Source organism: Jaculus jaculus, chromosome 10 (genome assembly GCF_020740685.1).
Source record: "Jaculus jaculus isolate mJacJac1 chromosome 10, mJacJac1.mat.Y.cur, whole genome shotgun sequence".
Classification (NCBI taxonomy): Eukaryota; Metazoa; Chordata; class Mammalia; order Rodentia; family Dipodidae; genus Jaculus; species Jaculus jaculus.
The window spans coordinates 96,587,716-96,602,927 of NC_059111.1; the positions used below are offsets into that span (position 1 = coordinate 96,587,716).

The window sequence follows — 15,212 nt, forward strand, 5'->3', positions numbered from 1 at the left end:
GGTGTGATGTGTATGCCTTTAATCCCAGCACTTGGGAGGCAGAGGTAGGAGAATGGCCATGAGTTCAAGGCCACCCTGAGACTACAGAGTGAATTTCAAGTCAGTCTGGCTACAGTGAAACCCTACCTGAAAGAAAGGGAAGAAAGAAAGACAGATGGGGGGGGGGCGGGTTAGGAGGGAGGGTGGGGCCTGGTAGTGCACACCTTAATGCCAGCACTCAGGAAGCAGAGGTAGAAGGATTGTCGTGGGTTCGAGGGCACCCTGAGACTACATCCCAGGTCAGCCTAGGCCAGAGTGAAGCCCTACCTCAAAAAAACAAAAAAAAAAAAAAAAAAAAGAAGAAAGGAGGGAAGGGAAGGGAGAAAGAGAGAAAGAGAAAGAAGAGGGAGAGGGAGGGAAGGAGGGAGGGAGGGGAAAGGCAGAGGGAGGGAAGGAAGGAAAGAAGAGAGGAGGAAAGAAGAGAATGACAATGAAATTATCCTGAGTAACTTTTTATTACGTGTATGCATATCATGACTGGAAGGACATTTTCAATTACCTTCAGAGATACTACTTTAAATTTTTATTTTTATTTATTTATTTTAGAGAATCAGACAGAGAGACATAGAAAGGGACAGAGAGAGCGAGAGACTAGGTGCACTAGGGCCTCCAGATGCTTGCGCCACCTTGTACATCTGGCTTACGTGGGTCCTGGGCAATCAAGCCTCCAACCGTGGTCCTTAGGCTTCACAGGCAAGCACTTAACTACTAAGCCATCTTTCCAACCCAAGGATAAATTTAAAACTGATTTAACATGTATGGTAAAACCTAATAGATCAAAACAAAAACAACAGTTAAGTGAGAGAAGGCAGCATCATCTAACTGAGCACAACACATTCAGTACAAAATGCATAGTTCCTCATTCTGAGGGACCCTTGCTTATTTTAACTGTATCTATAAGTATGTTCCATGATTCTCTATTTTTTGTTTGTTTGTTTGTTTTTCCAAATCGAGTCTTACTCTAACCCAGGCTAACCTGGAATTTACTATGTAGTCTCAGGGCAGCCTCAAACTCACAGTGCTCCTCCTACCTCTGCCTCCCAAGTACTGGGATTAAAGGTATGCACCTCCATGCCTGGCCAATTCTCAATTTTGAGTTATGCAGTAAAGAGGAAAGATTTTCTGATGTTTGTCATGACATAACTTTTTCACATATGCTTTTAATACTGAAAACTGCTTAGCAAGGAAACCCTTCTTCTATGTAATGTTTGAATTCAGATGAAGAGAGATAGCTTAGCAGTTAAGGCTGCTACGCCTAAGGACTTATGTTTGACTCCCCAGGTACCACGTAGCCAGATGCACGGTGACCCGAGCATGTAAGGTTACACATGGGAGCACACATGTCTGGAGTTTGAAGTGACTGGAGGCCCTAGTATACCAATTATCTCCCTCCCTCTCTCTCTCTCTCTCTCTCTCACTCACTCACTCACTAAAAAAAAAGCAGTTTGGGGCTGGAGAGATGACTTAGCAGTTAAGCGCTTGCCTGTGAAGCCTAAGGACCCATTCGAGGCTCAATTCCCCAGGACCCACCTTAGCCAGATGCACAAGGGGGCGCATGTATCTGGAGTTCGTTTGAAGTAGCTGGAGGCCCTGGCATGCCCATTCTCTCTCTACCTCTTTCTCTGTTGCTCTCAGGTAAACAAAAATAAACAACAACAAAACAAAACAAAAAAGGCAGTTTTAAGCCAGGCATCGTGGCTCATGCCTTTAATCCCAGCACTCAGGAAGCAGAGGTAGGAGGACTGCCATGAGTTCAAGGTCATCCTGAGACTACATAGTGAATTCCAGGTCAGGCTGAGCTAGAGTGAGACCCTACCTCAAAAGAAAAAAAAAAAAAGTTTATTGGGCTTGTCTCAAAATTAAATAAATAAATAAGTAAGTAAGTAAGTAAGTAAGTGAATAAGTGAATAAATAAGTGAATAAATTCAGGTGAAGAGGAGCCTAAGAAATTTAGGATAATACCATGAAATGAATTTTTTAAGTTAAGAAACAATACATTTAGATGTGACTTTAACAACCTTAACACTTCTTTCTCCAATTTATATTTCAGTAAGCATTACAGTTTTCCCAACCCACAAAGAACTCCACCTGACAGTCAAATGAACATGGGGACAATTCATTGACAGCTACAATTCCATCACAAGTGCTTAAAAACTGCACATATTTTTTTCCAGTAATACTTTATATGACATCAACTTGGACTTGGAAACTCCTTGACAGGTAAATTTTCATTGTAATAGTAGCCAGGTGTGGTAGTGCACACCTGTAGTATCAGCTACTCAGAAGGCTATGTCAGGAGGATCACCTGAGTCCAAGATTTCTAGCCTCTAGTCAATCAGGTATCCTCACTAAGTTCAGCATCAATATGGGGAACAGGGGATCACTAGTTGCCTAAAGCGGGGTGACCTGCCTCAGATCACAAACAGACCAAGTCACTGTAACAATATACATGAGTAAAGTATACCACTTATAATAGCTAAAATTCAGTTGTAAATGGCTCTATCTAGATTCCATTTAGGAAGGTTTAATCCAAAAAAAGGGAAAAAACTTTGCAATGAGCCTTTATTGAAAAAGATATTTTTTCAATGTTAAATTAAGGTGTACGTATGTATATATATATACGTATATATATACATACGTACACCTTATTTTTACACAGTTTTTGAATTACTAAGATAATACTGTCAAGAAAACTTGATATCTGCAGGTACAGTGCAATTTAATCTCTCCTAACACCAAGCCAGAAAAGATAATACTTCATGATACTTAACCTGCCTTTAGCAGAGCTCACACTTTCTCTAGCTTGATCTGAAGAATAAAAGGTAGCAATGAATGAGAAGTATTCCTGCAAAAGTGCACAACAACAATCTGAAGTCCTCATCTACAATAGGGAACTGCAGCATTGTGCTTTGGTATAATCCTCATTTTAATATGGCAGTATGGTCAACACTTTTACTTGTAAAGGCATGTTTATACTATAAATTGAAAGGAGACAGAAGAGGAAATGTAAAAAAGAAGATAGGTAATCAACCCTTCAATTCACCTTTTATAGGATATTGACTATTGTGTGGACTCTGTCCAAGGAGAATCACTGTATAAAAAGGTCAGTTTATCAGCACCATTGGAGAGATTATTACTTTCAAGAATACTCTACAAAAGTAGCAGTTCAAGCCAGGCATGGTGGTACACGCCTTTAATCCCAGCACTCAGGAGGCAAAGGTAGTAGGATCACCATGAGTTCAAGGCCACCCTAGGAATAGTGAATTCCATAGTGAATTCTAGGTCAGCCTGTGCTAGAGTGAGACCCTACCTCAAAAAAAAACAAAGAAAAAAAAAAGGCTGGGCGAGGTGGTGCACACCTTTAATCCCAGCACTTAGGAGGCAGAGGTAGGAGGATTGCCGTGAGTTCGAGGCCAACCTGAGACTACATAGTGAATTCCAGGTCAGCCTGGGATAGAGTGAGACCCTACCTCAGAAACCCCCCCCCACAAAAATAACGGTATTCCCCCATGGGCTTCATTTTATTGACATTCCTCTTAAAGTAGTATTTTCCAAACTGCTTTCTTTGTTTAATTTTCATTTTTAGATATATGCTAGCTTATTAAAAGTCTCTGAAAAGTCTTGTAACAAATCTGTTTATCTTTAGTAACCCAGCATTTTAAAACTTGGTTGACCATGGATCTATTTTTATTCTAGCCATGTCCTACAGAACTGATTATTTCCCGGAAAATATTATTTTAAAGTAACCAGTTTTTTAAAACTCGAATTCCTATTTTTTCCTTTATAATTTTAACTTAAAAACAGGTAATTCATATAACTTTACTACCTGCATTTCCTCTTTTGTGAAGCTGGCTGCCTCATCCCCCAATTCATGTAGATACATGCAGTCAGGCTTGGGACACTGCATATTCTTTAAGAAGTAACTGCAGTATTTTGTTGTACCTAGAGATGCCTGTAGGTAGAAGGGATGGGGGAGAAGATTCAAAATATGAACTGGTATCACAGTGAAAATCCCCATGCTGAGTATTTTTACTTCACCCAAAATGTGGTACAGATATGACAAAACAAGAAAATATGACTGAGAATGCTAAGGAGTGGAACCATTATTGGTAGGATTTATCACAGATGATGCTCATTTGAAAGATCTAAGCAAAACACCTAGGTCTATGGATTCCAAAACTTGAATACTCAAATCTTTCCTAGACACAGGATGAAAGAGAGAAAACTCTGTTCCATGTTGTAAGTGTTTAAGCACAGAAAGCAAATTCCTTTTTATTAGCCATCCTCCTTCCATTATACAAAGCATTACTTTAAGGAATTATCACTCAAACCTGAATCAAAATTCATGGTTTTAATGGCAACAAATTAAAATCTTCACTTATTTTTGGTTAAGAATGGTTCCATTTTCATAAAATAAATGTAAAAATAGGAGATTTTAAAGGATTGTCCCCAATGATGAATGTGTCCATTTCACCTAGTAAATAAAATAGAATACTACCCAAATCAGTAGTAAACAAATCAGCTATCACAGGCTGACAGAAGAACCTAAAAGACAATCTTTAAATTAACTATCCTCAAAATTAATGTGTAAGTGCAGGACACTCCTCTACTTATTACATCTTATCCCTTACCCTTTAAGAGAAAAGAAAAACCAAGAGGAGCATATTACCTTAAGTGTTCTGCCATCTACCACCACATTATTGACACACTGTATGGCTCTGAGGGCATCTTCTGACCGGATGTAGGTTACATAAGCACTGGCACTTGGACCCTGAAGTGAAAAACATCCCATATTCCACTGTTATTAGTTCCAAATTAATACTTAAAAAGTATTTTACAATCTGTCTAAAGAATTCTAAAGGTGTTCTTTCAGTACTACTGTTGTTAACAATAATGATAACTGTAGAAGTTTTTAAGTAAATATTCTATTAGCTCATTTAAAAGCAATCATACTTGAACTTTGCCTAGTTATAAGTGAGTAGACTACAACATAAATGAATAAAGTAACACCTTTGGTTTGGCATTTATTTTTACTAAATCATTTGACAGGCTCATAAAAGTTACAAGAGATTGAAATTTAATTAAGTTACATATAAAGACACTGTGTCAAATTATGTTCTTTTAAAACTAAGTACATTTTCTGCTAATATCAGTACAACAAACATGGTTTATTTAGTTTTCAATATTTAAAATGTTACTGATTATAAATCAATATTTAATTGTCATAGTACTCGGCAATAAAATAAACTCCTCCCCCACCCCTTTTCACTAAATTTTTCTTTCACTAGTTCCCTCTTAGTCCATCAACTGACTCTTAGTCCTGGAAGGTAAAATGAACACTAGAAATTCTCCCACCCCACCAACAGAGGTCACTACACTGGGTAAGTCCTTGACCCTTGAGCTTTCTAATCACAAAAAGCAATTTTCCTTCTGAACAGCCCAGGTCAAGCCCAGACCAGAGAGAGGAAAAGCAAAATCCCTAAAATTAGTTACCTGTGAGCCTGCATATGATGTGCTATTATTGATGACAACTTTATGTATTTTACCAAACTTCCCAAAATATTCTGGTCGTTTTAAAACCTATAAAAGAAGAAGAAATATGGTATAAACTGTCCCCATTTTTTAATCAACTTTTATCCTTATAATGGGGACACTCACCATCCCTTGTCATTGAAAGAAAATAGTAAGTTAAAGTTTCTAATTAATGTGACTACCTTCTAACTGCCATCTAAAAAAAGGGATCTAAAATCTATTCTCTTGTGAAACAATGAATAAGAACTGAGACTCAGGAAGTATCCTATTATCTATTGTGTTCTGCTACCTGCATTAAAAATACATGGAGCCGGATGTGGTAGCATGTGTCTTTAGTCCCAGCACTCAGGGGCTGAGGAAGGAGAACCATGAGTTTGAGACCAGCCTGGGCTACATATAGAGTGACTTTCAAGGTCAGCTTGGGCTAGAGTGACACCCTGCCTCAGAAAAAAAAAAAAGGGGGGGGGGATTGGAGAGAGGTTCAGCAGTTAAGGAACTTGCCTGCAAAGCCCAAGGATCTGGGTTCAATTCTCTAGTACCTACATAAAGCCAGATGTACAAGGTGGCACATGGGTCTGGAGCTCATTTGCAGTGGCTGGAGGCCCTGGCTTAACAATTCTCTCTCACAAATAAGTAAATAAGTAAGTATGTATCTATCTATGTATGTATGTGTAAATAACTAAAATGTGAGGTCTTACCTTCACAATATTTTTGTACATGTATGTAGTGTGTGTGCACATTGGCTGTTTTTCTCAATCTCTACACACCTTATTTTTTAAACACTGAACTGAGAGCTTGCCAATTTGGCTAGACAAGCTAGCCAGGGAGCTCAGATTTTCCTGTTTTCTGCTTCCATAGAGCTAGGATTACGGGCATGTGCCAGATTTTTGTGCAAGCAATGGGGATTCAAACTTAGGACATCATGTTTGCATGGCAAGCATTTTACTGACTGAGCCATCTCCTCAGTACTCCTTCATAGTATTCTTAGACACAAAACCAATCAAAAACCTTAACTGGGGCTACAGAGATGGATTGGCAAGTAAGGCACTTGCCTGTGAAGCCTAAGGCCCTAGGATTAATCTCCAGTATCCATGTGAGCCATATGCACATGGTGGCACATGCATCTGGAGTTCATTTACAGTGGCTGGAGGCCCTGGTACACCCATTCTCTCTCCCTCTCCCTCTCTCCCTCCCTTACCCCCTCCCTCTCTCATAATTTTTAAAATATCTTAAATGTATAGTCATCACTAATAAATGATTATTATGAGATATAAATTAATGCTCAAAACAATGACCACAATTGTGTGGTTAAAAAAATAGACACAGAAACAAAAAACAAACATGAAAAAGACGGTATTACGCACTGATCTTTGTATATTAAGGTTTTATTCATAAATTTCAAATTCAAAATACAATGACACTAGTGTCCCCACAACCATCTGCGTTTTACTGTATATATAATTTCTATGTCTGTAAACTTTACCATCTTGCTACTGTCTCATAGGGTCTCACTATCCTTTGCTGGTAAATTATATTTGTGAAGCAAATTTACATATTTCTCTATTACCTGGTTACTTCTTGGTGCTTATTTCACCTCATGCCTATCTTATCTCTTACACGGTATTGATTACTATATACATTCTTTTAGCTTCTCTTACAAAGTGACACAGCATTGGCTAATTTGATCAGTATGTAGTTTGATACAGAACCTCTCTCATAACTTGCAACTACCTCAACATTAAATTTTGTTGTTTTCCTAGAATTTAGCGACATATAAACTTACATACAGTTGCTACAATATCTCCAAACAACAATCTCTCAACAAGCAGTCCAGGACTAGTGTGTCATTAATTCTTAAGTGATCAGGTGTTAATATGGTTGTGTTATGCCTACCATAGCCATACGTAATGGATTAAATGGTGATTATACTGGTTTTCAATTATTTCCCAAATCCTTTGAGGGATAGGATAGTAATAGTTCAATGCAATGAACCCCAGATTGTTTTACCCAAGTTTCATAGTTAAAGAAGGTGAAAGAAGATAGTTTGAAAAGGGATTTTCTGGCAAGAGGACTTTGAAATTGCATTCACTATTGCAGCTGGAAGCATACCAACTCAACAATTGGTCCCTCAGCTAAAATATCTGCCACCAAGGCTATTCACAGGTGGTCCAACACCAGCACTTCACATCACCTGTGAGGTTATGGAAGCAGTTCTCAATGAAGGAAGCAATGAAGTAGACAGTTTAGAAATCTGTGGGAGCTCTTATTGGAGGAGACTGTTAAAGTGCCCAGGGAGCACTACTAGCATTTGGTGTAAGAAGGCCAGGGATGTCTTACGAGATTCAAACTAGCCCAGCCCAACAGTTGTCTTGGACAACTTCTGAATGTCCTAAAAGATATTCATGCAGCTTAGAAATCTGCTTATAGATAAGCAATCCTGTAAACAAGATTCATATTGTATATAAATACAAAATACTCTCCTGTTTTTATATACTTTGAATTTACAGAATAATGTACAATAAAGGGAAGACCACACATGCCTTGCATGGTATTTTACTGAGTTGCTTTACAAATATTACTTCACTGGCATGCAATACTTGATACTTGAATTGCCAATACATGTATCCCTAACAACTGTGGGAGATCACTTGCCATACAATCACAAGGGCCTAATTCACTCTACGTTTGAGTCCCCAGTACTCATGTAAACAGCTGAATAGGGTCACATATACCTGTAGCCACAGTCCTGAGGGGAGCAGAGACCTGAGAATCACTGAAGCCTACTGGTCAGCCAGTCTGGCTGAAAACTATAGCTCTGGGTTCAATGTCAGACTCCATGTCAAGGAAACAATGTGAAAAGAGCAATAGAGGAAGACACCATTTTCCTCTGGCCTCCATATACGTGTGCATGGAGCACATGTATCAGCACACACATGTGCATACACCATACAAACCACACAGAGTACACATATGCATGTGCATGCAAAAAAAAAGCAAACTGAAAAAGACCTCAACAGCTTGAATACTCATATAAATTATGTGGAAAAACAAGCTAAAATGCTGCAGTCAGATCCAGTAGATCTGAAGCAGAACCTAAAAGTTTACATTGTAAGCTTCCAAGTGACACTAATGCTACCAGCCCATAGTGCACCCCTCAAAACAGGCTCTAGAGTAGCGGTGCCCAAGCACTGAAGTATAGAAAACAGTTTGCTCATAATCGCTTTTCTTCTGTTTCCTCTTGATATGTTTGAAATATATGGGGAGACATTATAATATCAAGAGGTCATTTTATGAAAATAAAGGTGTGTTAGTTATACTGTATTAATTTCTTTAAAGTGAGAAAAGAATCTGATAAAGTTAAAGGCCACTAATTTGTGGAACTACTTTACAACAAACATTCATAACATGAGATTGATATATAATTAAAAAGTCATGTCCAAATTATTAGTCAGAATAGAATTTTCAAAGCACAATCTGGCCATGTCATTCTGTTCTTACAGATATTCAACAACTTCCCAATGCCTTTAGGGTAAAGTGTCACTGCCTCAGCACTGTTAGAAATTCCTTCATAATCACTGCCACTCACCTGGCCAAGCTCCTCTCTCACCACGTAACTCTAGTCATCCAGCCAAGCAAATCAGATTGCAGAAGGATAGCCTTCTCATCCAGAATCCCTGGTTACAGTTCCTGTGCCAGAAGCACTATACCCCCAAAATAGCACACAGGTGTATACCTCTCTTGTAAGGTCCAGTGCTATCCCTTGTACCTCTATAGTACCCAGCACTTCTCATTATTACTCTGTTACTTTTTTTTTTTTTTGGTTTATTTTTATTTATTTATTTGAGAGTCACAGACAGAGAGAGAGAAGAGGGAGAGAAAATGGGCGTACTGGGGCCTCCGGCCACTGCAAACGAACTCCAGACGCATGCATCCCCTTGTGCATCTGGCTAACGCGGGTCCTGGGGAATCAAGCCTTGAACCAGTCCTTAGGCTTCACAGGCAAGGACTTAACTGCTAAGCCATCTCTCCAGCCCACTCTTATTACTTTATAAACAAGCAGGTATTACCACATATGCTCAGTGTCACATTCCAGACTGTGCCTAAACAACCAATAAAAGATAAACTAGATAATATAGAAGACTACGTGACAGAATTATATATGTGTCCAATAGTATGTCTAATGACTCAAAGATGTTGCTGTATATTCTTTGAAAGCACAATCAAATACTCATGGACACAATAAAGAAAATCAAAACAGTGGTAATCAGATGGACGTCTGAGTAGAAAATGAACAGATGAACAGACCAGTAACTGGTATAGAATATACTGTAATAAGAATTCTATGACTGATGGGCTGGAGAGATGGCTTAGCGGTTAAGCGCTTGCCTGTGAAGCCTAAGGACCCCGGTTCGAGGCTCAGTTCCCCAGGTCCCACGTTAGCCAGATGCACAAGGGGGCGCACACGTCTGGAGTTCGTTTGCAGAGGCTGGAAGCCCTGGCACGCCCATTCTCTCTCTCTCCTTCTATCTGTCTTTCTCTCTGTGTCTGTCGCTCTCAAATAAATAAAAATAAAAAAATTAAAAAAAAAAAAAAAGAATTCTATGACTGAGCTGGGAAGATGGCTCAGCAGCTAAAGGCATTAACTTTCAAAGCCTGCCAGTCCCAGTTTGATATCCCATTACTCATGTAAAGCCAGATGCACAAACTGACACATGTGTCAAGTTTATTTGCTGTGTCTGGAGGCTCCAGCGTGCCCATTCTCTCTCTCTTTCTGCCTGCCTCTTTCTCACTCTCTCTCTCTCAAATAAATAAATAATTAAAATAAAAACATAAATAAAAAGTTATTTTAAAAATACTCTTTTTAAAAAATACATTTTTGCCAGGCGTGGTGGTGCACGCCTTTAATCCCAACACTCGGGAGGCAGAGGTAGGAGGATTGCCATGAGTTCAAGGCTACCCTGAGACTCCATAGTGAATTCAGGTCACCCTGGGCTAGAGTGAGAACCTACCTTGAAAAAAAAATTTTTTTTTAATATTTATTTGAGAGGGGGGGAGAAAGGGAGGGAGGGAGAGAATGGGCACACCCAGGGTCCAGTCACTGCAAAGGAACTCCAGATGCATGCACCCCCTTGTACATCTGGCTTACATGGGTCCTGGAGAATTGAACAGGGACCCTTTGGCTTTGCAGGCAAACACCTTAACTGCTAAGCCATCTCTCCAGCTCCCAAAAATACTTTTAACTATTCCTACCTTTGTTTTGTTAATGAGTATTTAGTAAAATATCATCGAACTGCTTCAAATCCAAGAATAAATTAATTACAGGAATCTCTTTTCACTTGAAAATAACATTTTGTAAGCCTCAGTTTTCTAGTGAAGCCAAAAACTTTAAGTATTCCAAAACTGAGAAAGTTATGCAGATTAAGTTAAGAGACTTTTAAGAAGTAAAATGGGGGAAAAAATTTAAGCGTTTGTTGGGGCTGGGAAGATCTATCTGTTAAAGATGCTTGCAAAGTCTGCTGGCTAAGTTCTATTCCCAAGCCACCAATATAAGCTGGATGCAAAAAAGTAGAACAAGGGCTGGAGGGATGGCTTAGCAGTTAAGGCATTTGCCTGCAAATCCAAAGGACCCAGGCTCGGTTCCCCAGGACCCACGTTAGCCAAATCACAAGGGGGTACAAGCATCTCAAGTTTGTTTGCAGTGGCTGGAAGCCCTGGTGTGCCCATTTTTTTTTTCTCTCTCTCTCTCTGTCTCTATCTCCATCTTTCTTTTTTTTTTAATATTTTTTGTTCATTATTTATTTATTTATTTGAGAGCGACAGACACAGAGAGAAAGACAGATAGAGGGAGAGAGAGAGAGAATGGGCGCACCAGGGCTTCCAGCCTCTGCAAACGAACTCCAGACGTGTGCGCCCCCTTGTGCATCTGGCTAACGTGGGACCTGGGGAACCGAGCCTCCAACCGGGGTCCTTAGGCTTCACAGGCAAGCGCTTAACCGCTAAGCCATCTCTCCAGCCCTATCTCCATCTTTCTCTGTCAAATAAATAAATAAGTAGGACAAACATCTGGTGTTCATTTTCAGTGGCAAGTGGCCCTAGTGTGACCATACATGCACACACATATAAATTAATCAATTAATTTTTAAAGCACTTGTCTCTGTTCTTGCTACGTTTTCAAAAGAAATAAAAGAAAGCAATTTTTAAAAAATTCAGTACTCTAACCAACGATTTTTAAATCTAAAACTTTTTTTGATGTTTTTAAGATATTAGATTCATAATGAACTACACTCCCTCTTACTAGTTGCAAGCCAATTTCTATATAATAGTTCTTTAGATTAATCTGTAGTTTTTTTGAAATGAAAGTAAGAAATATATTTAAGTCAATAAACACTCTTAAGAGGCCCAAGAGATAACTTGGCAGTTAAGGCACTTGCCTGCGAAGCCTAAGGACTCAAGTTTGATTCCCCAATACCCACGTAAGCCAGATGCACAAGGTGGCACATGAATCTGGAGTTCATTTGCAGTGGTTAGAGACCCTAGTGTGCCTATTCTCTCTCTCTCTCAAATTAATTAATTAATTTAAAAGACACTTGGAAACCATAAACTCAAAAGAAGAGATACAAAACCTATAATACAAATATCAGATTCAACTATGACTAACTTTCATTCACTTTTAGGTACTAGATAGAGTACTAGAGTTGATCAGACCCAAGGTACATAGAAATGAGTCTATCCATATCTACACCCACAAGTTCTCAAGTCAAATAGAAAAGGTCCAAGAAAAAAATAAATAGATAAACAACAACAAAAAGAAATAAAGGAAAGTTCCAAGAAGTTAATGGAGTAGTAGTTTCAGAAAGGCTTGAAAACAGCTTTTAATCCAAAGGGTTAAAGAAGCAGAAGTGCCTCCAGCTAGAAAATGGGAAAGAAGCCTGTTGTGGTGGTACACACTTTTAATCCCAGTACTCAGGAGGCAGAGGCAGGAGGATCACCTTGAGTTCAAGACCACCCTGAGACTACATAGTAAATTTCAGGTCAGTCTGCCCAGGAGCAAGACCCTGTCTCAAAAAAAGAAAAGAAAGAAGAAAATGGGGGCAATTAGTACAAATAATAGCCATATTCAAGGCAAGCGGTTTTATAGGTGAGGTGAGATTTTGTCAGCCTGAGAAAAGCAGAAAACTGGCTGTTGAAGTTAAGTCATAGGTTTAAAATGAGGTCTTTATTTAACTTTTCTCAGTGAAATCTTTTTCTCTTTGAATTTTTTGTGTTTTTGAGACAGGGTCTCAATATTCAGATGAGGCTAGCCTGGAACTCACCACATAATCCAGACTGGCCTCAAATTTATCATCCTCTTGCTAAAGTTACTGGTACTTGCTATTGTGCCCATATTTGAGCTCCTGACCAACCCCCTGTGGCTTTACAAAGAACTGGGTTTCCTTAATATGGGCACACAACCCACTATTACCAACCTCTCTGGACCTGTAATTCCTAAGAATTCTTGTGTTACGCTTATATTTAATGTTCATAATACATTTTTTCCAAGTAATGTCTCCCTGAGTTCTCCTCTATTGATTCTGAAATATTTTAAAGCCTGAACACATAAACAAAAGACTCATCAATCAATAAATACTACTCTCTCCAATCTCTACAAAGACAGACAGTAGGCTCACATATAAACTGACTTCCCCAAAGCATGTATTGAAGGTCTGGTTCCCAGTTGGTGGCTATGAGAGTTTTGGTCTAATCAACAGACTAATTTCACTGATGGATTCATAACTGAATTGACTACTTGAGAGGTAATGGAAACTGAGAAGCAGGGCCTAAGTGGATGAAGTAGGTCACTGAGGCTATGCCTGAGAAAGTTAGATCTTGTTTTCAGTCTCTTCCTTGTCTGTCTTTCTGTTTCCTAGATGTATGAGGTGAGCAGCCTCCTCTGCAACAGACTCCTGCCATCAGCATGTTCTCCCTCACCACAGGTCCATAGCAATAACCACAGACTGAAACTTCTGATACCATAATCCAAAATACATTTTCTTACTTATTTTTGATTTTTTGAGGTAGGGTCTCATTCTAGCCCAGGCTGACCTGGAATTCACTATGTGGTCTCAGGCTAGCCTTAACTCACCGTGATCCTCCTACCTCTGCCTCCGGAGTGCTGGGATTAGAGGCCACCACACCCAGTTTTCCTACACCCCCACCCCCCACCCCCGCTCACTGTAGCTCAGGCTGACCTAGAATTCACTTTGTAGTCTCAGGCTGGCCTTGAACTCACGGCACTCCTCCTACCTCTGCCTCCTAAATGCTGGGATTAAAGGTGTGCGCCACCACACCCAGCTCCAGCTTTCCTACTTTTAAGTTGCTATTCTTGAGTATTTTTTCACAGTAATGAAAAATTGTCTAACACAGGCTCCTAAAAGTCCTTCATCCTAAGGTTTAGAATACCAATCCAAACCCAGAGAGTCCTAACTCCTTAAGCACGTTGACTACAATAATCCTTCTGATTGGCACCATTAAGGCTTTTTCTTTTTTGGGAGGGGGGGGTTAGGGTCATGGTAGGGATTGAACCCAGACCTTGTGCATGCTAGGCAAGTGCTGTACTACTGAGCTACATCTCCATCCTATGAGAAATGTTTACCTCCAATTGGTATTAAGAAGATCCCCAAATCCTCTCACCTACTGAAATAAATACTCTAGCTGATAACTGGCTTAAATTTGCCTTCCCAACAATCTAGCCATTACCTGATATATAATGGAAATTAAAAATTAAAAATATGTATATGATGCACAAGGGGGCACATGCGTCTGAAGTTCATTTGCAGTGGCTGGAGGTCCTGGCACGCCCATTCTCTCTCTCTCTCTCTCTCTCTGCCTTTCTCTCTGTGTCGGTCATTCTCAAATAAATAAATAAAAAATGAACAAAAAATTTCAAAAAATATATGTATATCAAAAAGCTTCAATGAGGGCTGGAGAGATGGCTTAGCGGTTAATGAGTTTACCTGCAAAGCCAAAGGCCCAGGTTCGATTCCCAGGTACCCATGTAAATCCAGATGCACAAAGTGGCACATGCATCTGGGCTTTGTTTGCAGTGGCTGGAGGCCCTAGTGCACCCATTCTCTCCCTCCCCCCCCCATTCTCTCTCTCTCAAATAAATAAATAAAAATAAGTTAAATAAAAGCCTCAAGAAAAATGAGTGTTAATGATACATAAATAAGAATGATGGTAGAGGCAAAGCAAGAGAGTAAAGACAAAGGTTATGATCTACTCTTCTTCCAAGAGAATTTCAAAGAACGTGATCCTTTATTTCAATTAACCAAATTTTTCTTTCCCTAAAACTGCCTTAAAATAAAAAAGATAATATAGTATAGCAATGGCCTGAAAAAGGAATTACTACTTGGGCAGGTCATTAAGACCTCTTAGCAGGCTTAAGTAACTATCTCCATTGTTGGTCCTTACACAGCTACAGGAAGGAAGGAAGAAACACAATACTCAAGTTCCATGACAGCTTTATGGACAAACAGGACCATTATCCATCTTCACAAACTATTAGCATTAAAGGGAATTTTAGAAATTTAGCCCAACTCCTTAGTTTCACAACTGAAATTGAGGCCAAGAAAGATTAGGATATGCCTAAGAGGACAATTGGC

The 15,212-nt window shown here is 39.3% G+C and overlaps 1 protein-coding gene across 4 annotated transcripts in view; it reads right to left on the minus strand.

Moving 5' to 3' along the window:
- Nucleotides 1-15,212, minus strand: part of Cnot4 (CCR4-NOT transcription complex subunit 4) — a 151,949-nt gene that overhangs the window by 53,445 nt on the left and 83,292 nt on the right. For 3 of the 4 annotated variants that reach the window (XM_004661188.3, XM_004661187.2, XM_004661189.2), the window contains exons 4-6: nucleotides 5,533-5,619; nucleotides 4,709-4,810; nucleotides 3,866-3,991 (exon numbers count right to left, since the gene is read on the minus strand). In XM_004661188.3, coding sequence (XP_004661245.1) covers nucleotides 3,866-3,991; nucleotides 4,709-4,810; nucleotides 5,533-5,619 — 315 coding nt within the window. The remainder of the gene's footprint in view (nucleotides 1-3,865; nucleotides 3,992-4,708; nucleotides 4,811-5,532; nucleotides 5,620-15,212) is intronic. The other variant, XM_045160273.1, reaches the window with a different exon arrangement.